Genomic DNA, 21,676 nt, shown 5'->3' on the forward strand with positions numbered 1-21,676 from the left:
GGCAGCTGCAGTTCCAATTCAACCCCTAGTCTGGGAACTTCATGTGCTGAGGGTGCGGCCCTAAAAAGAAAAAAAAAAAAAAAACAAAAAAAACTGGGACTATTTGTACATTGCTGGTGCAAATGTAAAATGGTATATCTGCTGTAAAAAAGCTTCCCAGTTCCTTAAAAAGGTTAAGCATAGAATTATGCAGATCCAGCAATTAAATTTCTAGGTATATAATCAAGAGAACTGAAAGCAGGAAGTCAGATGCTTTTATCAGTGTTTACTCCACTGTTGTTCACAATAGCAAGACGGTGGAAACATCATAAGTGCCCACTCACAGATTAATGGATACACGATGTGTGTACACATAATGGAATTATTATTCACCCTCAAAAAATTAACTCTGGAGTTCCCATTGTGGCTCATCAGGTTAAGAATTTGGATGTACAAATATCTGTTGGAGAACATATTGTCAGTTATTTTGAGTACATACCCAGGAGTAGAATTGCTGGCTCATATTTCTATCCTGTATTTACAACAGCAGAAAGGGCATCTCGTTACTATGAAGGAACTTAGTCAATTCTACCTGTGAATTCTCTCTAGTCCTTTAGTCTTATGATTAAGGAACCTGTGACTTCAGTGGAAAGTTACAGTTGAAGTGTCACCAAGGGCTTTTTCATAAAAGTACATGTAGAGGTGGTGGAGCAGCTGTTACCTCACATCCTAACAGGGTTGTGTGCTGGTGACTGACATCTTTGTCTGCTTCTGCTTTGTCATTTTTTCCCCCTTTTTGGCCACCCCTGTGGCATGTGGAAGTTCCCAAGAAAGGGACAAAACCCCTACCATAGCAGTGACCTGGGCCACAGTGACAACACTAGGCCGCCATGAACTCTGCCCTTTAAAAGGCTTTCCCACTTGCATCTCACTGGCCAGAACTTGAGTCACAACTCCCACCCCCAATACACTAATGATCTAACATCAGACAAACGCCTCCATGGGGTCACCTTCAGCAATGAGGAGCCCACCCTCAGCCAGCCTCTGAGAGGAAGCCAGAAGCCCCTTGTAAATTATGAGTCACCACCCATGGCAATTTATAGGAGAGATTTATTTGAAGAAATATTACAACATATAAAAACTACATAAAGTCTTAAATTTCCACTCATACAGTGGTAAATTTGATATAATGCATAATAAAAAACCTTTAAAATCCAGAATGCACAAAGTACTGCACAGTTTGATCACTAAGTCAGTTAGTTGATAAGCAAACCTCACAGAACAGTTTCACTGTCAGCCAAGGCCACAAACACCGTGTACAACACATTGAACTGACAGACTGAAATGTTAAAAATACAATATCAGTGCACGTTGGGGATCCCTGGTGCCAGAAACAAAGGCGATGGGAGGGCAAAACTAGTCCTTCGTAGTCTCTTCCTTGACTTTAACTAAAGAGAAATAAAGGGAAAGTCACTGCAGGGAACACATGTTACACTAAGCAATGGGCAAGTATAACAGGAACTGCGTTAATGCCCAGGCGCCCATGTTAAAGGATGACCCCATGAGGACCTGTGGCAACTCTGCATCAGCATCCAGAGAGAGGGCACTGCTCAGGTGTCCCTAAAGGTTTCCAGACCTCCCAGGTTAGTGGCTGAGGCAGGCCCGGACAAGCCAGACTCCCTGGGCAGGACAGAAGCAAGTGTTTCCTGGGTGCTGGGCTCCAGTGCTATAAGCACTTATAAGAGCCTTCACTCAAGCTCAGCCACCCCTTGACAGAAGCAAGGCTACCAGGGAGGGTGGGTGACTCGCTTGAGTACAGAGCCTAAAGCTGTACCCTTGCTGCCCTGCCCCACGCCCCCATACCTGAGGCGCTCTCTCGTGCTTTGGCCAACATACAGCGCTTGATCTCTAAGCCAATGGCTTTGGCCAGCGGTGGTGGCACAGCATTACCCACCTGCCAGAGAGAAGGAGGGTGATGCTCAGAACATGGGCACTGTGCCCCTGGTCTCACGGGCCTCCAGAGCCCCTCTACCACGATGGCGCTCAGACCTTCCACCCAGCCCACCCCAAACACCAACGGGTCAAGAACCACCCAGACAAGGGGGCCTTCAAAAGGCTTTAGAAAATCTTAGACATCCAGATATGGAAGCCACCATGCTTCACTTCCAGCCAAGGGATGTTGCTTCCAGAGCACAGGATGGGGAAAAAGGTGAAATGGGTTTTGCTATAACCTCAGGCACTGCTGGCTTTTTCAGCCTCATGCCTGTAATACTTGGAAATGCATTTAATTAACCCAACATCCTGAGAAACAGTGAGGAATTACTGGTTCAACTCCTAGCAGTGAAGTTCCACCACCGCCCACTTAGCCTGCTCCTTCACTCAAGTTCAGTGTGCTGGAACTTTCCTTGGAGCTAAATCTGCCTCAACTATAAATGGCAATCAACATGCTTAGTGACTCAGCCTGACCCATGAGCATCCCGGGCCCCAGGAATAGGAGTCCCTCCCTCCTGACCACCACTCTCCTGGGAGTGCTAAGCCCAGTCAGACAACATGCTCTTGGGGCTCAGTTTCCCCTCAGAAGTGACCATGTGAGCCAAGCCCACTGAACAACCCCACCCTGGTGGGAGGTGCCGGGAGAGAATCTACTGACCTGCCGGTGCTTGTCCAGGATGTTGCCGAACAACCGGTAGGTGTCGGGGAAGCCCTGGGAGCGGGCACACTCCCGCACGCTCACCACACGGTGCTGTTCCGGGTGGAGCACGCGGCCCTGGGGTGAGAGGTGAGTGGTGCAGTGGGGGTGGGGAAGAGACAAGAAAACTGTACCATGGAAAACCCAGCCCTGAACCTTGGGGAGTGGGCCTGCCCCATCCAGTGGTAGAAGGTGAGGAGACCAGCCCACCCGCTAAGCCTGTATCTCCACCCCCTCCCAGGCCCCACCCAGGCCCACCCGGCCCCCAGACCAACCTGCTTGCCCATGGGCTCAGGGTTGGTGACAGTTGTGCTGAAAAAGCCATCCCACTCAAGCCGTCCATAGAGGCCAGCCCAGTGGTTGTGCCTGTTCCCGGTGTGGGGCAAGCACCAGGGAATGAGGGTATTGAATTGTCTGGCCGCAGGGTCACAGGCTTTGCCCACTGGAAGAGAAGGTTGCAATGAGGTTGTGAGTACAGAATGGGAGGGAGAGGGTAGCCAACAGTCCCCACTCTCTGGGCAAGGCTTTTACTACGGACCCTGCCCTTGGCAGCTGTTTAGACCAGGGACACCAGGCTTGGCATGTCTGCGCCCAACCCAGGGCTACTGGGTTACTAGGTAACAGCCCTAGTGCGTCCTAAGAAACTCTGGAGGCAGGGCTCCTTCCCTGGGCCCCTGGACTACTGCAGAATTTCTGGGGCTGGGGGCTCACACCCAACTTGAGGGAGCCCACACCAAGGGGCCCACCTTCCACGCAGGAGCAGACCCCACGGAGGGCCCCGGTGCTGCTGCAGCCATTCTTCTTGTCGTGGTAGTTGTACCGCAGCTTCCTGGCCAAGGTGCCGTCTGAGAGCCGCACCTCAATGTTTGGTAGGTCCCGCCAGTCTGAGCCTGGGGCCAGAGGGATGTGCCGCATACGGGCGGCCACCAAGGCGCTCATGTCCTAGGAGAACACAGCAGGCCCCAGCTGTCGCTGAGTTCAGGTAGCACCCGAGCACGTGCAGTTGATGGGCAGCATGATGCTCAGCACTGGAAACACCATGGGGCACGCGTCCCACAGAGGGAGATAAACAGTAACCACAATGGACAACCTCTGGATGGCACAGGTACCATAAAGACAACAGAACAGGGATGTGGAGTGAGGGGGAGCAGGTGAAGAATTAGCTTAGGGCAAGCACAGGGAGGGGTGACCCTATAGGACGGAAGCCAGCTGTGGGGAGAGCTGGGGTTTGGTGCACTGGGGAGAACAGAACGGGAGTGGAGAGAGATAAGGTCAGTGGTAGGAGGCAGTGGCCAGACGTGTCACTCTGGACCTATTCCTACAAAGACTGTAGCTCTGATGACACCTGATATGACCATGTACTGCAGGGGTGGGAAGGAGAAGCAGGAGGCAGTGAGGTGGTGAGGCTGCGGGCCAGCTGAAATAATGCGGTTTGGGTCAGGGGCCAAAGTCAGTGGAGGAGTTAGGAAGGGGCTGAGATCAGATTCCACCTCCCATCCCAAACCCAGATTCCCCCTCCTACCCCAAAGCCCATCCTGGCAGGACCCCAAACACAGATCTGTTCCTGTGAGTTGGCTGGAAGGAGGCCCCACCTTGGGTGGTGCTATTACCTTACAGATGTGGTCCCTGAGGATGGGCTGGTACTGCGAGCCCCGGAGCTGCCTTTGGAACCAGGACTGAGGCTCTCCATTGTACGAGATCTCCTGCGCCGATGCTCCATTCCGGATCTCGGGAAGGTCGGACATTGTGTCCCGCACAGTGATGGTTCGGAAGGGACCCGAGCTCAACCTGCGACAGGGCACAGATCAACACCTCTGGGGACACATGGCTACCATGCCCAGACTGCTGGCATGGCCTCCTCCAGAGAAGGCAACCTGAGGGCACAGGGGCAGTGTTCTCCTCAGACCGCCTGATAAGGGGACAGACAGGCTATAGTGTGGGCCCTGCTCCTGACTGACTGCAGCCAGGCCTCTGGCCAATGCCCCGTACACAGGGCACTTGGGGTCAGAATGAGACTAGAGGTGGAAGAGCATGAGGGGCAGGCTGGATGCTGTGCCATCTGCTCCTTGGCTCAGACCTCTACCCAGAGATCCACCAGCACCAGTCCTCCTGGGGAAGGCTCACAAGTGCCATGACAGCAGGCAAGCGGGGGTCCTACCTAGTGATGTTGCTGACAAACTTCTTATCATCGACCACGACGCTCAGCTGACAGGCCCGGGGTGCGAACACGTGTAGTGGCTCTGGGAACAGCGGGAGCTGCTCTCCGGGGGCCGCGGCCAGGATGATGGCCCGCCTCCTCGTCTGGGCCACGCCATACTGACCAGCCTGTGCACGGGAGGGCCAGACACATGCATAGTCAGCGGGCACCTCTGACCAGCCAGCCTGAGGGCCAGGCTGCAGCACCCGGCTTTCTGGAGTGGCTGGCTGCCGTGAGGCTTCCCTGGGGAGCCTCAAGTTGAACCCGCAAGTTTGCCCCTAAGAGCAGATGGACCAGATGGGAGAACAAGAGAGCCAGGTGGTGGCTGCAGACCCTGGAGAGGATGGGAGTAAACCTCGCTGGTGATACTGGCTCTTCAGACAGCACATGAGGGATGCCAGGGTCTCGTGACTCAGGGAGAAGAGCAGCCAGAGCAGACACCAGGAACCCTGCCACCTGCCTGGCAGCTCATGGTTATAAGGAACAGAACAGGGCTGCCAACAGGCCTTGATCAGAAGGTGGGGACATCATGGAAGCTGAATGGGGGAACCAGGTAGTCCCCACATGCAAACACTCACTACTCTCCAGCCAGCTTTCCCTCCCATTCTGGTACTCGTTTTAGTTCTAGCTATGCCGTCAGTTACTGGACGGTACACACAGTAGCTGTGTTCCTGAAAGGGCCTCACCCCTCTGATCACCCCACATCCCTGTCCCTGCAGGCCCAGCATGGGTAGCCACCTGCAATGACCTCCCACATTCTTAGTTGTTGGTAAGCATGTTCATTCACCCAGAAGGAAAACCTGGTTTTTCAGCCTGTAACACTTTGCCCTGTGCTTAGTTCTTCACCCACCTGCTGGGACCTAACTGCTACCTGAAGCCTCACAGCTGACCCCCATCACTCCCTACAGAGGAAAACGAGGCAGCAGAGAGGCCTCAGGCACGTGAGGGGATGCAGGGCTGGCAGCTGTCTCACCCACACTGCTGGTTACCACACTAAGGCCAGTCCCTTTGAGCTCTATTTTCAGTTTGGGACAGTCCAGAACTGCTGGCTCCCCTTCTCAGGCCACACATGTCGGCCCACTCTGCCCCTGCCAGGAACCCACCTGCAAGACGCCAAAGGTGCACTGGTAGCCCATGCGGACCAGGCAGCGGAGCGTGAGCTTCAGGACCATGGAGCGCTTGAAGGAGACGAAATTCCTGACGTTCTCCAGGAGGAAGTACCGGGGTCGGTAGTAGTCACAGTAGCTGTGGGAGGTGGGAGAGACGAGTCACCCCACACCCTGCCAGAAGGGGAAGACCTACTCTGCCAAAGCCCACTCTCTAGTGCTTGGCATTTGTCGGCAAAGCTCCCCGCTCTCAAGAACTCTCCCTAGCAGAGAGTAGGCCGTGAACTTCCCGAGGGCAGACCATCATCTCACCTTAGGGCATGACCTAAAGCAGCAGGGGAAGCTAAGGTAGTTAGTGCTCAGCCCTGGCACACCTGCGACACCAGTCACAGCCCTGAACGCAGAGAGGTTTCTACTCCGTTTACCTGAGGAAGGAGACCACTAGGGAGTTCTTGAACTTGGAATAGGTACGAGAATTGAAGCGGTTCATGCCGCTAAAGCCTTGGCAGGGTGGCCCACCGCATAGCATCTCCACATCTCCCTTCTGAGGCAGCTTCTGGCCACGGGAGTTGGTCACCTCCCCGGCCATGACTAGCTTCAGCAGGACATTGCAGTCCTCCGTGAACACCGTGGACCCAGGATTATTTAGCCGGAAGGCCTGGGCTGCAGGGTCCCACATCTCAATGGCCCACAGCGTTTCCGAGATGCCTGTGGACACAAGGACAAAGATGTGCCGTGAGCCCCCTCAAATGGGACTCTTTAGGCAGAACTGTGACCAGAGCTAGAAAGGTCTTCCAGGCAGAGCCTGCTCAATCCAGCTGCACTAGCCATGAGGAGAGAAAACCTGGAGCGTACCTGCTTGGTGGAATCCTTCTGACAATCCCCCACAGCCAGAAAACACATCCAGGGTCCGCAGCTTAGGCAGTTTTATTTCTGTCTCCAGTTCGCTCGGCTCACATGTTTGAGACTTTGTCCTGCTTTTCCCTGCAGAAGACAGGCCACAAGTCAGACCAGGGCCCTAAAATGCTTTCTTCCGACACCGTGGTGATTCAGGAATAGCCGTGTTTTGAGTTGAGAGCAACAGAGCGAGGTAACATTGGAGGCTGTTTTGGGGATTTTTTGTTTTTGGCCACACCCAAGGCATGTGGAAGATCCCAGGCCAGGGATCAAACCCAAGACACAGTTGTGGCCAGAGCCTTAACTTGCTTTACTACATGGTAACCTCCACAGGCTGTTCTTTTATACTGAGTGATTCATGAGAAGCTTGAGCTATAGAAGATGGACTTGAAAAGAGGCCCATGGAGCAACATACCTTTCCCCTTCCCTTTCCCTTTGTTTCCAGGGCTACGGGCATGATTTGGAGGATCTTCAAAGCTTTTGCTCTTGGCATTATAGGCCTGAGAAGGAAAGAACCACAGTAGTCTGGAGAAAAAAACACTGGTCCCCAGAGGATTTAAGTTAACCTGATAAAGATCTACTTAATTTCTCCCTAATATGGTCATAAGCAATTAACCACCAATAAGAGTGTTTTTATTACAATGGAGAAAAGAAATTCTATAAGCACAAACATTTTATGTGGCTGACATTGAAATTCCTGCTATTTTAAGTACATGGACTACACATTCTAAAAATAGGCAAGTGTAGGAGTTCCCGTCGTGGCTCAGTGGTTAACAAATCCGACTAGGAACCATGAGGTTGAGGGTTCAATCCCTGGCCTTGCTCAGAGGGTTACTGATCTGACGTTGCCATGAGCTGTGGTGTAGGTCACAGATGCGGCTCGGATCCAGCGTTGCTGTGGCTCTGGTGTAGGCCAGCAGCTACCGCTCTGATGAGACCCCTAGCCTAGGAACCTCCATATGCCGTGGGAGCGGCCCAAGAAAAGGCAGAAATACAAAAAAAAAAAAATAGGCAAGTGTAAAAATTAAGCTGTCCACATTGGAATCTGGGGGAAACAGACATGGATCATTTTAAGATAACCCAACACAGAAAAGCCACGCTGCAACAATTTAAAAGCAAATCGCTTCAGCAACAGCCTCCTGGCTCCTCTCTCCATAACCAGGTCACCTGTCAGCCATATGGCCCTGGCCTAGACAGAGAGGCCTGGCTGGAGGGACTGGGGGCAGGGGCACCATGGCCTAACTTAGAGGTACTGGGTGGGTCAGCAAAGGCTGTTTAAGAGTCTTCAAGTAAATTTTAGTTCCATTAGGACAATCAAGTGTTATATTTTGTTTTAAGCTAATGTATTAAATTCCAGAACAGCTTGAACATCATAGATTTACTCTCTGGATAATTAAACTGCTCTCTCAGGGGCTGTGTCTGACCCGAAGGCTCTCCCTCCAGTGAGCCCAGGGCATCACCTCAAGGAAGTAGAAGCGGTCGGGGCCACCAGCTGAGAAGTCCTGGAGGCACTCAGGAAGGTCCTCGCCATACTCGACGGTGCATCGGCCCTGCACAGACTTGAAGTCCACCACGGCCTCCTCGTCACTCCAGTAAAGCAGGTTGATATCTGCATGGTAACTCGCTGGGGTGGACTTGTGGGTGTTCTCTGGCCTGCGAGTTCAAGAGTCTTTGTTACACATTCCTCAGAGGATGAGTGGGTGAACACCATGCCCCTCCCCAAATAAGTCACCTTGATTACTAACCCCCTTAGCTGGCACTCAACTCTACAAACTAAGTGATTTCTTGCCATGAACTCAACAAATGGTTTGCCTGCTATTTGTGCCCCCACATAGCCCAAAAAAGAACAGCTGCTGGTTTCCTGTTAAGAGGTATGTTTACGAGTTCCCTCGTGGTTCAGTAGGTTGGAGATCCTGCCCTGTCACTGCTGTGGCTCTGGTTACAGCTGTGGTGCGGGTTTGATCTCTGGCCTGAGGATTTCCACATGCCTTGGGCACAGCCAAAAAATAAGCATCTCTTGGAGTTCCCACTGAAGCACAGTGGGTTAGGAATCCAACTGCAGGAGTTCCCATCGTGGCTCAGTGGTTAACGAATCCAACTAAGAACCATGAGGTTGCGGGTTTGATCCCTGCCCTTGCTCAGTGGGTCAAGGATCCGGCGTTGCCGTGAGCTGTGGTGTAGGTTGCAAATGCAGCTCGTATTCTGCGTTGCTGTGGCTCTGGCGTAGGCTTGGCAGCTACAGCTCCAAATCAATCCCTAGCCTGGGAACCTCCAAATGCTGTAGGTGCAGCCCTAGAAAAGGCAAAAGAATCCAACTTCAGAGGTTCCCACTGTGGCACAACGGGATTGATAGCATCTTGGGAGCACTAGGACACAGATTCAGTCCTCAGCCTGGCACAGTGGGTTAAGGATCCTGCATTGCCATAGCTGCGGCTCAAGTTGCAACTATGGCTTGGATCTTATTCCTGGCCAGGGAAGTCCACATGATTTGGGGAGGCCAAAAAAAACAAAACAAAAAAACAAGACAAAACAAAAACTGCAGCAGCTTGGGTTGTTGCAGAGGTGCAGGTTTGATTCCCCAGCCTGGTGCTGGGAGTTAAAGGATCTGGTGTTGCCACAGTTGCAGTGTAAGTCACAGCTGTGTCTGAGTCAATTCCTGGCCCAGGAACTTCCATATGCTGTGGGTGCAGCAATTAAAAAAAGCAGCAGCTGTCTAGAGCTGCTTTCTCTCACCTAGACTAAGCAAGTTTCTTATTTCTCATTATTGAACTGATTATTACAAAGACTTTATACAATCTTTCATGTACATTAATTAATAAGTAGAGTGCCTTTAGCTCCCTCTGTATGGATTAGCTACTAACCACTATCAGGATCCCAGAAAAAGACCGAGTGAAGCCCAGAACAGGAAAACTGGGAACCAGCAGGGTGGGGTGTGGAGGCTCAGAAGTCAGACAGTTGTAAACAAAACGGGGGTTCTGAGGGTGCCCAGGACATTCCTCGCCTGCTTTTGTCACACTCTGGACTTCTGCTCATGGATTTTAGGACAAAGCTCTGCAGCTCTAAGATAGAGGTCTGAAAGCACAGCTATGAAATATAGTCACCGTACCCACGAGATAGTCAGAAACACTAAGAATAGCTACTTCTACCCAATTCTTAGAACAGCCCTGTGTGTGCTACATTATAACCCCGGGTCAGGCAGAGGCTTCGCCAACCTGTAGAACTTGTTGAGTCTGATCTTGATGTCGGTCTCATTGGGCTTGCCATTGCTCTTTTTGGTGCAGAAGATCTCTTTTATGCGGCCAATTCGGTAGGGCTCAGGGGCATCCAGGTTGCTGCCTTTGATGTAGTCAGAGTATTTCCGGTAGTGTTCTGGGTACAGATCTTCATCCACAGGCTCCTTCCGTGGGCGTTTCACAGGACTGGACAGCTTAATGCTACAGAGAAGCAACCATTGTGAATGACTGAACATGAAGCCATAAACAGTTCAACATGACAGATCAGTGACAACCATTTAAATTCAGACACCCTAAACTAACACAGCTAAGTACCTCAGAATAGACTTAGAGATTAAGTCTCATTCTATACAGATGGAAAGGGGTATTTCTCCATTTGTGCCCTGGCTATAGTTGCTAAATTCAAATATTCCCCGCTCTCAGCCTCACGAGAGGACTATACCTCCTGGCACATGATTCCGCTCAGCTCCGTGCCTGTGAGTAGAGGTGACGCCCAAGCACTTGGAGCAGGAGCACTCAACTGGCAGGAGAGCCTCCAAGGCACTTCCCCTCACCTCTGACCAGCAACTTCTGAGAAGGCAGAGGCTCTGTCAGTCCAAGTGCCCGGAACCACAGCAGACACACAGTATAAGCAAGAAGTAAACTTCTGTGGTTTTAGAGTTGTCACCGTAGCATAACCTGCACTCTGGCTGAGGTGCTGAACCAGAGGCAATGCTAGAGAGGCATGGAAAGAAGGCTCACAGTCTGGGCAAGCAGAATCTGGCCTGACCACATACTGCAGTAAAGCCAGTCATCTGATTCAGCCACAGAGACTGCAGGGCTGCACACTTGGAAGGCAGCTGCTGTGCTTTCCCACCAAGCCTCCCACAGTCTGACGGCTCCAACGGCACATCTGAGGACCTGTGCTTTCCCTTGGGCTCTACCAGGAGCACATGGTAAAGACCACCACAAGGAGTCCTCCCCTTCCCTTCCACACCTAGAACTGCTAAAAGGGGCGACACACACCCACTGTGGGGGTCTGGAAGGATGGAGGTTTTGTAATTCAGTGACTGAACTGAGGCCTGGGGAGTGGGTTCCAATTAGGACTCTAGAAAAACAGAATTGCAAACCAGGAAACTGAGCTAAGCTAGGAAAATGATGGTTGTAAATCCAACCACATACTAGTCCTTAGAATGAATGAGGAACGGATCAAGTCTGGAAAACAACTGGCTTTGATTTTTCCCTGAAGAGCCTCAATTCTGCTATGCAAGTCTTTTTGTGTGTTTTAGGGCCATACCTGCAGCATATGGATATTCCCAGGCTAGGGGTTCTAAGTGGAGTTATAGCTGCCAGCTTACACCATAGCCACAGCAACGCCAGATCCGAGACGTGTCTTCAACTTATACCACAGCTCACGGCAATACCAGATCCTTAACCCACTGAGCGAGGCCAGGGATTGAACCTTCAATCTCACAGTTCCTAGTAGAATTCGTTTCCCCTGCGCCGTAAGGGGAACTCCTGATATGCATGTCTTATTGATGCAATTCTATTTACCAAGAAATTCAATCAGCCAGCCTTTACTCCAAGTCACTGTGCTAATAAGCACTTTTCTTTTACTTACTTACTCCTTCGAGGCCTGGCAGACAGGCTACTCCTCTTCCCATCTGATAGATGGGAACTAGGAGGGGGTGGTCTCTACCGTGACCAGCTGGGCAGGAACCCACCACTGACTGCAGCACCCTCCCTTAGCCAGCGGGATCTATGACTTCTTTCACAGACTCAGCTTCACTGCCACAAAATTAGTTGCTCTGCACTGGGTAGCTGGATACTGTCTGCCCATGATAGATGACAGTGTGATGGCTTGGGAGCAGCTTGTACTGGGATGTGGGGTGGGTGACATTGTGGAGCCAGTCCTGTGCAGACCCAGAGCTCCTGGCCATGACTCACTTGAACGTGAAGGCCTCAGGGGGGAGGTACACGCCATCACCCACTCGATACTGGATGCCGTTCTTGGTGGCTGAGCTGTAGAGAACCCGGCCATCCAGGTCCTCAAGCTGCTCCATGACCCTGGGAACTTCTTTCTGTCTCATTTCAGCCAGGCGCGCACAGCTTACGCAGAACCTGAAGTAGTGAAGGACAAAAATCAAAAGCCCTTAAGTGGCTGGCAGTGACTGCAACAGCTGCCACCTGCTTAATCCAGACTCTGGTGATGAAAAAGAAGTATTTACAGATGTTAGAAGGAACTGGCCTTCCTGTACTTTTTCTTTTTACAGCCGCACCTGTGGCACATGAAAGTTCCTGGGCTAGGGATCAAAAGGGAGCTGCAACTGCCGGCATATGCCACGCCACACCGGATCCAAGGTGCATCTGCAACCATTGCTGCAGCTCACAGAAACACCAGATCCTTAACCCACTGAGATCAGGGATTGAACCCACATCCTCAGGGACACTACATCGGGTTCTTAACCCACTGAGCCACAATAAGAACTCCTGCACTTTTAAGTTCACATTTACTTGGTACCAAAGCTGAAAGATACACTTAATAGGAAAATGACAAGCTAAGCCCATTTTTTTGAGTAGTTGCTATTAAAAACCCTATGACTTAGAGTTCCTGTCCTGGCTCAGCAGAAACTAATCTGACTAGCATCCATGAGGACGCAGGTTTGATCCCTGGCCTCACTCAGTGTGTTAAGGATCTGGCATTGCCATGAGCTGTGGTGTAGGTCACAAATGAGGCTCAGATCCTGTGTTGCTGTGGCTGTGGTATAGGCTAGAGGCTACAGTTCAAATTCAACCCCTAGCCTGGGAAGTTTCATATGCTACAGGTATGGCCCTGAAAAGATAAAACAAACCCTAGCAGGTCAAGGATTTGGTGTTGTCACCACTGTGGCTTGGGTCACTGCTGCAGTGCAGGTTCAATTTCTGGCCCAGGAACTTCCATGTGTTGCAGCCACACACCCCCACCCCCTAAAGTATATAGCTTCAAATCAAACAAAAATCCCCAAGGCATTAACAATCTAAAAATATGGTTAAGAACTCTAAATGCGAATGCACAGTGGTAAAGTTTTGGAACTCAAAACGTCAGGAGGCTCACACTTATCCCTAAAAGCTGAAAGGTTATTTGGTAAAATTTAATGTGATTTCTGGTTAATAAACTCTTAAAGGAAGATTGACTGTTTTTTTTTGTCTTTTTGCCATTTCTTGGGCCGCCCCCGTGGCATATGGAAGTTCCCAGGCTAGGGGTCGAATTGGAGCTGTAGCTGCCAGCCTACGCCAGAGACACAGCAACGTGGGATCCGAGCTGATTCTGCAACCTACACCACAGCTCACGGCAACGCCGGATGGTTAACCCACTGAGCAAGGGCAGGGACCGAACCCGCAACCTCATGGTTCCTAGTCGGATTTGTTAACCACTGCGCCACGACGGGAACTCCCTAGAGACTGTTTTAAAATAGATCAAGCTAAAAAGCAGCCCCAGGATGAATGGAGAAACACCAGAGGCATCTCAGTAAGCCCTCCAAGCTTCAGCTCCATCAGCCTTACTGCCACATGTTGCTTGCTCTACAGGTGCCAGCTGCCACTTTTTAGTCAAAACCAAGTGAGGTACCAAGGTTAAAATGGAAGGCAGGGGGCACTAAACGTTTTTTTAGGAAGGCTCCCTAAAAGCATTCAACCACCAGTTAGGATAAAATGGAATCAAAGATTTCACTGGTGAGAAAAGACAAGACCTGGGGTACACACTGAGAAGCACAGGACACAGCCTGTCTTTGGATGGGACAGCTGCTCATGAGGCTAACTCCCCACCAGGTGGTCCACACACTTGCAGCCACTGCAACCAAATGAGGCTGGCCTCCAGTGGGCTTGGGAAGACAATCAGAGGTGTAGGGAAGACAAACCCAGCAGACAGAACCACAGGAAAAGCTACAGGGATTCAGAGAGCACCAAGGAGCGGCCCCAAGAAGCCCAGGCCCGGCACTCACTTGAACTTGTTGTCCTCCGTTGGCTGAGTTTTTGGAGGGGACTCAAACCTTGCATACTCTTGGTCATACCACAGCTGGTAGAAATAGGTCTTCCCATCATCCTTCGACATCAGTGCCTCGGGGTCCATGCCTCCCTGGGGACAAGGCCACTGTCAGCCATGATACAGCCTCTTGAAGTGAGGAGGGGCCCATGAGAGGCGCCAGGCACTCACCTCCAAGGCCCAGTTCTCTGACGGAGGTTTATAGATGACCTTCACTTTGCTATGAATGTATGAAAGCTGCATGTCCTCACATTCGTCTACCAGGAACAGCTCCAGGGGGTCCGATGTGGCCCCGAGGACCGTATCTATCCCAGCACAGAACCAGTGGGCATGAAACATCTGCCCGTTGCTGCTGTCCTCCCACAGAGCTGTGACCCTAGAGCCAGAGAGGGGTGGGATGAAAGTTCTAACCCGAGTGGCAGATCAGGACCGAGCCTACTTAGGGGGACCGAGCCTACTTAGGGGGACCGAGCCTACTTAGGGGGACCGAGCCTACTTAGGGGGACCGAGCCTACTTAGGGGGACCGAGCCTACTTAGGGGGACCGAGCCTACTTAGGGGGACCGAGCCTACTTAGGGGGACCGAGCCTACTTAGGGGGACCGAGCCTACTTAGGGGGACCGAGCCTACTTAGGGGGACCGAGCCTACTTAGGGGGACCGAGCCTACTTAGGGGGACCGAGCCTACTTAGGGGGACCGAGCCTACTTAGGGGGATATGTATTTGTGGGTTTAGTCTAGGGTGAAGAGCTGCTGGTGTTCCTGCACAATAGGCATCTCCTACTTGTTCAACAGAAAGTGTGGGCTGAGGTCAAGCAGAGGGAAGGATACAAACCTGGCTAAGTAGAGCGGTTTTGAAGAATCATCTGGAATAACAGAGACACAGTCCCCCACTTCCAGGGTTTCTGAGTCAATGCATACCTTCTTGTAGTAAATCTTCTTCCCATCAGTCTGTAAAGAAGAGCTTAATTTTAGGTGAGGATGGCTTTGAAGGTCTGTGCCAGGCTGGACCTGCATGTTCCTGTTACTTTACGGGAAAGCATGACTCACAATGATGTCACCAAGAAGGCATGGGTGCTACCAGCCAGCTACTACAGAGACCATCGTCCTCCCCTGGCTGCAGCAACAGGCGCTCGCATCCCTCCATTGCCAGCTCTGCCCTCCTGTATCAGTAGCAACGGGATCCAGCACTCGATTTTAACAGCACTGCATCCCACCCCTCATCCTCCCTCAGCCACACAGACCTCCTTCCCTCTCTCCCACAGGAAAGCTGGTTCCCACCTCAGGTCCGTGCCCTGTTCCTGAGACCTTCAGGCAGTTGGCTCTTCTTCAACCTTTTGGGTCTCAGCCAAACGTCACCTTCATAAAGAAGCCTTTGTGGGCCCAGCCTCCTTCCTTCCCCCCACCTGCCTGACAGGACATGTGTCACAGGCAGGAGCGTAGCCATGTCCAGGCCTAGAGCACACCCAGCAGGGGTAGGCCTCACGCCACTGAGGAACTGACCGTACCTGACTTATGCCACCAAGGGAACAATGCTGAGAAGACACTCTCTCCAGCTTTGACGAAGGACTTGACCCTTAGGTGACCACAGAACCACAGAGAGGCAGTCTGCTACTGCTCCCGAACCCCTACTCCCAGGCCAGAGGGCCGTGATGGCTCTCTGCTACATAAGCTTTGACGGGGAACCAGCCTGACAGCCCTAAAACAGTATCAAAACGCCCATTCTGGAGCATGAGGAAAGCTGAGTGTTTGGGTGTATAAGCAAAGATGCATTTGTGGTGCTTGACATGGGCCTCAGCCTCTCGGCTAGCCCTGCTCTGCTCACAGGGCAAATGAGCAGGTTTCGCAGCTCAAGGGCTCAGGCTGCACAAGACACCTGGCAGCAAGACACCAGGAGACAAGTTGCTTCTATGAAGGGCAGCACAAAGATGAGAGCCAGGCCAGGATCACCTTGACAGCTTCTCCAATCCAAGAGATCCGGTCCTTGTTCTGTTTTTTCTTCTTCCCTTGATGCATCTTTTTGGGTGACGGCATCTCTGGAATATTGTCATCAACTTCTTCATCATCGTCTGCCTCCTTCATGGCCATATTGGGACACCTACAAAATCACTTGTTATAAGCAAGGTCCCCTTTACAAGTAAAGCCAACTAAAGGTGTTTTAGGCAGAAAACAGAGCAAAGGCTGGTGACAGTGCAGGGCAAAGGGATCCTGCCTGCTCTGTACATGTCACCCCAGCCGAACCACAAAAGGCCTAGCTGACATTTTTCTCTACTTCAAGGTCAAGTGTTGGCCAAACCTACCTTCTCTCTTGGCAAGCTTGTTTGCTGCGTCCGCTACCACCAAATTTAACCATATCCTTACAGGCTTTACACTTTCCGCACTCAGGCTGTTGACAAACCTAAAACACATTTTTTAAAAGTGAATAAAACAGCCATTAGTAACAGCTGGTAACCAGTTTTTGATGAATTTTAAAAAGTTGTATATTTAGCCTCATTAGAAGTTAGGGAAGTAAGAGTCAGGAGATATGAGATTTGCAAAAGTTAAGCCTGACATGTGGCATTGGGACAGGTGTGGGAAAATAACTCAAGATCCTCAAAGAATTAAACTGCTGCCACAATTCTGGAGAACAGTTTTCTGTGTCAAAGTTAAGTACATGACCTACACCCCAGCAACTCCTCAGCAGTCACAAGAAGCCTCATCCAAGGACGTCACTATAGCACTGTTTATAGTATTAAGTTGGGAGAGTCATAATAAAATACTGTGGAATGCTTAAGTGTTGACCTCTATCAATATATAATTATGAAAGATGTCAATTTAAAGTTATTTTTGCTTTTTAGGGCTGCACCCAAGGCATATGGAAATTCCAAGGCTCAGGGTCGAATCGGAGCTATAGCTGCCAGCCTATACCATAGCCACAGCAATATGGGATCTGAGCTGTGCCTGAGACCTACACCACAGCTCACAGCAACACTGGATCCTCCAGTAACTGGGCAAGGCTAGGGATTGAACCTGCATCCTCATGGATACTATTTGGGTTCCTTAGCTGCTGAATCACAACAGAAACTCCTGAAAGATGTCAATTAAAAAAAATTCAGAGCTTGGGTACATGTGCTAGATGAAAAGTAAAAGCAAAACAACAATGGTGAGAACAGGCAAATTCCTATTAAGTGCAGCCACCAAAACAAAGGAGATGCTTCAAATCCAGCGTGAACACAGGGTGGTTCTGAAGGCAGCTGCTGTGTTTTCACCCAAAATAAGTCAAATAGATACCAAAACACATTGATCCCTAGGTCACAGAATTAAGGGGATTAATTCTTCTAGAGTGATGTAAATATATATTAAATTCCAAAAGTTTGGTTTTTTTGCACTTTTTAGGGCTCATCTGCGGCACATGAAAGTTCCAGGCTAGGGGTCAAATTGACGCTGAAGCTGCCAGCCTATGCCACAGTCACATCAATGCAGGATCTGAGCCATGTCTTCAACCTACACCACAGCTCACAGCAACACCAGATCCTTAAACCACTGAGTAAGGCTAGGCATCAAGCCTGCATCCTCACGGATACCAGTTGGGGTCATTACTGCTGAGCCACAATGGCAACTCCAATAGAGGTCTTTGAAGCCCTCAGAGTTAAGTAGGACAAGGTCCCAGTCCTGGGAAAGTTATAACATGAGACAAGGCAGGCTCCTGGGAGGAGGTCTCCTGTGGGAGGAAGCAGCCTTTGGGGTAGTCACTCCCCTTGCCCTCACACCAAGGTCTCTGGACATAGTGGGATATGGGCAGAGCAAAGGCACCCAGGAGACCAGGTTCTGTAGCAACAATAGTGGCAATGACAACAAGGTGCCAGAGCACACCTCTTTCCACAGCTGTCTTGTCGATCTGTGCCCTGAGACATGTAAATCCCCCTAGATCAGTAAATCCCCCAGATCACCAACTCTTTCTCCCAGCTCCTATTTTAGGGGTCACATTTGAGCAGTGAGAATCTCAAGCCAGAAAGAAAGAAAAGAATTCCTCAAGAGATTACAAGGGAGCTGGATCATTTCTGGGGTGGAAGAGCAGGCTTAGGCAAAGTTACCTCACAAACGCCACACCGCCGGCGTTTAAAAGCATTCTCCTTGTCTTCTTTGTCATCCTTTTCAATTTGTTCCGCAAAGAAAGTATCAAAGATCTGGTAGACCAACTTGGTAGTGGTGGCTTTGGTGGGGCCTTTGTCCTTCTCCTTGGTAGAATGCCCAATGGTCCGCCGCCTTTCAGCTCGCCTGAGAGAGAGGTAGGTTAGAAAGAAAGCACAGAACCCTCCTGACTTCTGTCCCACATCTTCAGTTTTATTCTTGCTCTGTCCTTTACCTTTTCCCCAGGGTGACCCCGGCCAACTTGATCAGGTCTCTCATGCAGGGCGTCAGGAAGATGGGCTGCTCGTCACTGTCCCCAGCTTGATCATAACTCTCTACTTGTTCCACCACAAACTGGGCGTGTCGAAGGAGAGAATCCTCTGTGAATCGATTCAGGTTGAGCACAGAAGGAGGAACAGTGGTCTGAAAAAAAAAAAAAAAAAAAAAAATTCAGAACTTTCTCGTAGGCTTATGCAAAACTGGTCTACATTGAACAGAAACTGTTTCTGCTGACTCTAGACATGTTTCCTCACACATTTGTATCGCATGTAAATAGGTGTGTATCTCAGATTACAAAAAACTTAAACCTCTTTCCTCAATTTTGTTTTTTTTTCTTTTCAGGGCCACACCTACAGCATATGGAAGCCCCCAGGTTAGGGGTTAAATAGGAGCTGCAGCTTCTGGCCTACGCCACAGCAACACCAGATCTGAGCTGCGTCTGTGACCTACACCACAGCTTGTGGCAATGACAGATCATTAATCCACTGAGCGAGGGCAGGGATCAAACCTGGTTCCTCATGGATACTAGTCTGATTCTTAACCCACGGAGCCACAACGGGAACTCCATCTTACCTCAATCTTATTGATCAAGTCTTCATAGGTCGAGTCAGGGTTGTTCTGCAGGAACTCAACCACTATCTTACTTATGTAGATCTTCTCCTGCATCACGCTGAACAGTGGTGCATACTCTGGGTTGGGATCCATCAAAATATACTCGGCAAATGCTGGAGTGAACAAACATTTTATTTTTTTATTTTTTTTATTTTTTTTTTTCTTTTGTCGTCGTTGTTGCTGCTTTTTTTTTTTTTTGTCTTTTGTCTTTTTTTTTTTTCTTTTTGCTGTTGTTGTTGCTATTTCTTGGGCCGCTCTGGCGACATATGGAGGTTCCCAGGCTAGGGGTTGAATCGGAGCTGTAGCCACTGGCCTACGCCAGAGCCACAGCAACACGGGATCCGAGCCACGTCTGCGACCTACACCACAGCTCACGGCAACGCCGGATCGTTAACCCACTGAGCAAGGGCAGGGACCGAACCCGCAACCTCATGGTTCCTAGTCGGATTCGTTAACCACTGCGCCACGACGGGAACTCCTGGAGTGAACAAACATTTTAAAAAAGTGGTTTGAACCTGATGGCAGCTACAGTGGCCAAGGGTAGGGATGAGGCTTATGGAACATCTAAGTGTCGTTCCATACCCAATGTCAAAACACATGAAGTACAATCAGAGTTAGCTCATTCAGAAGGGGCCTGTCCGAGTCAGCTAGAGAACAAAACTGGCCAAGTGGCTTTTCTTTAGCTCGTCTGTGGTGCTTGGAATTCGGTCTGGGTCTGAGGTGTAAGAACATGACCTGCTCTTATACTGGAGGTTCAGTTCCAGGGCCAGTTGTAACTCATGAGAGGCCATCCCAGTCAAACCTGATGTGCTTCCCACACAGTCAAGTGAGCATGAGACTTTCCAGAGCCTACCCCATACCCCCTGGGGAACAGGAGCAAAGGCCCCTTTCAGATTCCAGAACAATCCTCAAGTAGTCACATACTTACAGGTGCTGAAGCCTATGAGCGCCTTTTCACCCCCATCAAAGCCAGTGATCCACCATTCATTTATGGGGCCAAGATTTTTGCCATTAACACCACCTAAAAGAGGGGAGAAAGTTTCCTGAAAGAAGTAGACTTTCAAAAACCCAAAATGTCAAAGTGGCACTGAAGGCCCACCCGAGGTGTCATCTCTTACCAGCTGACCTGGCAGTCCTTAATCAGAGCCAGTCTGCTTGTAGCTGTTCACAGTACAGCTTTCAAGCCCTAACTTTAAGAGGTGGTAGTCCCAGCTGAATATTGTTCTGAGAGTTGTTTGTAAACTTATCTGTCCCAAACAATCTGGAATGTTCCATTTACCTTCAAGAGACGGGTCATCCTCATATATTGGCTTTGCTGAACCAGAAAAGAAGAGCTCGACATCTTTCTCGATGAGGCCAGTGTCGATCGGGCACAGGTGACCACGTTTACAGTACACGCTAGACAGGCGAGAGAGCATTTACTTGCTGACCAGCGAAGGCGGGTCCAAGCACAGTCAAGCTCAGACACAAGGTGGACTACATGCAATTACTAGCCTCAGTTATCTACTTGGCTGCCAGAACACATGTTCTTTCACCCAGACAGCTTTCCCTGATTTGCCCACCCACGCATCAAAAGTCTAAGAGTCTGAAAAGACAACAAACAGAGATAAGCAAGACAGTGGGATGACAGGAAATCTCACAGGGGAGCCACTAGGTACACTCCCCTTCGGTGAGTTGCTAGTAGAGAAACACTGGCTTTTCAAGCACATTCTATCCGGAGTTGTGCAACCATAACCTCCAGCTCCACAATGTCCTTGTTGCCAAAAATAAAACCTCACATCCATTAAGCTATCACTCCCTATTCCTTCCCCAACCCCAGCAACTACTGATCCCAATCTGCTTTGTTTCTATGGGTTTGCTTACTCACAATTTTTTTTTTTTTTTTAAGGGCCACAGCTGCGGCACATGGACGTTCCCAAGCTAGGGGTCAAACCGGAGCTGCAGCTGCTGGTCTTCACCACAGCAATGCAGACTCCAAGCCACATCTGCGACCTACACCACAGTTGATGGCAATGCTGGATCCTTAAATCCACTGAGCAGTGCCAGGGACTGAACCTGCATCCTCACGGATAGTATGTAGGGTTTTTAACCTGCTGAGCCACAACAAGAACTTCCACAATATTTCATATTTGATTTTGTTCTATGACTTTCATCTCAAAAGATAATTTAAAGCATATCATGTAACAGAATAAAAAGCAAGGGGCATCAAGGACATGGGAAAGGAGGACTTCCACCTCCCTCTGGGGGTGAAGTCTCAAGTTGAAGGGCATCTACTACCTAGAGATGCTTTTTGATATTTGAGAGAATGCACCTCATTAAGCAGGATGCCAAACTTAACATGATGGGGTGGGAGGTTCTGTGTGGACCATGCCAACCTCGAGGACCACCCTTCTGCACCAGAGGTGCTGTGCTATCCCTGAGAGTCCTCGACAGGTCGCATGGGATTCAGGTAGGTCTGAGACCAGCTCCATCACACTTACACAGCCTCAGCCCTTGGAAGCCAAAAATTCTCATGGAATTTCCTAAAATTTTTAAACACTTTAAACGTGACTTTGAAGTTCCTCTACCAGGCATGGT

General features: G+C 50.2%; 1 protein-coding gene across 13 annotated transcripts in view; it reads right to left on the reverse strand.

The window, feature by feature from the left end:
• Window positions 1-1,071: 1,071 nt before the first annotated feature.
• The window catches only part of DNMT1 (DNA methyltransferase 1), a 59,326-nt gene continuing 38,721 nt past the window's right edge, over window positions 1,072-21,676 (reverse strand). For 6 of the 13 annotated variants that reach the window (XM_085009775.1, XM_021082042.2, XM_005654829.4 and 3 more), the window contains exons 17-41: window positions 20,379-20,497; window positions 20,028-20,120; window positions 19,061-19,212; window positions 18,444-18,631; window positions 18,172-18,355; window positions 16,399-16,496; window positions 16,049-16,196; window positions 14,934-15,049; window positions 14,273-14,477; window positions 14,061-14,194; window positions 12,028-12,201; window positions 10,081-10,302; window positions 8,329-8,521; window positions 7,284-7,368; window positions 6,827-6,955; window positions 6,397-6,679; window positions 5,969-6,110; window positions 4,827-4,993; window positions 4,279-4,456; window positions 3,415-3,610; window positions 2,944-3,110; window positions 2,630-2,746; window positions 1,843-1,933; window positions 1,549-1,659; window positions 1,072-1,427 (exon numbers count right to left, since the gene is read on the reverse strand). In XM_085009775.1, the coding sequence (XP_084865901.1) occupies window positions 1,565-1,659; window positions 1,843-1,933; window positions 2,630-2,746; window positions 2,944-3,110; window positions 3,415-3,610; window positions 4,279-4,456; window positions 4,827-4,993; window positions 5,969-6,110; window positions 6,397-6,679; window positions 6,827-6,955; window positions 7,284-7,368; window positions 8,329-8,521; window positions 10,081-10,302; window positions 12,028-12,201; window positions 14,061-14,194; window positions 14,273-14,477; window positions 14,934-15,049; window positions 16,049-16,196; window positions 16,399-16,496; window positions 18,172-18,355; window positions 18,444-18,631; window positions 19,061-19,212; window positions 20,028-20,120; window positions 20,379-20,497 (3,676 nt within the window). In that variant the 3' untranslated portion in view covers window positions 1,072-1,427; window positions 1,549-1,564. 13 annotated transcript variants of the gene reach the window in all.

Source organism: Sus scrofa, chromosome 2 (assembly GCF_054392235.1).
Source record: "Sus scrofa isolate SSC_HxYL_T2T_F1_AM1 chromosome 2, Sscrofa_HxYL_maternal_Yorkshire_Landrace_v2.0, whole genome shotgun sequence".
In the NCBI taxonomy this organism is placed as follows: domain Eukaryota; kingdom Metazoa; phylum Chordata; class Mammalia; order Artiodactyla; family Suidae; genus Sus; species Sus scrofa.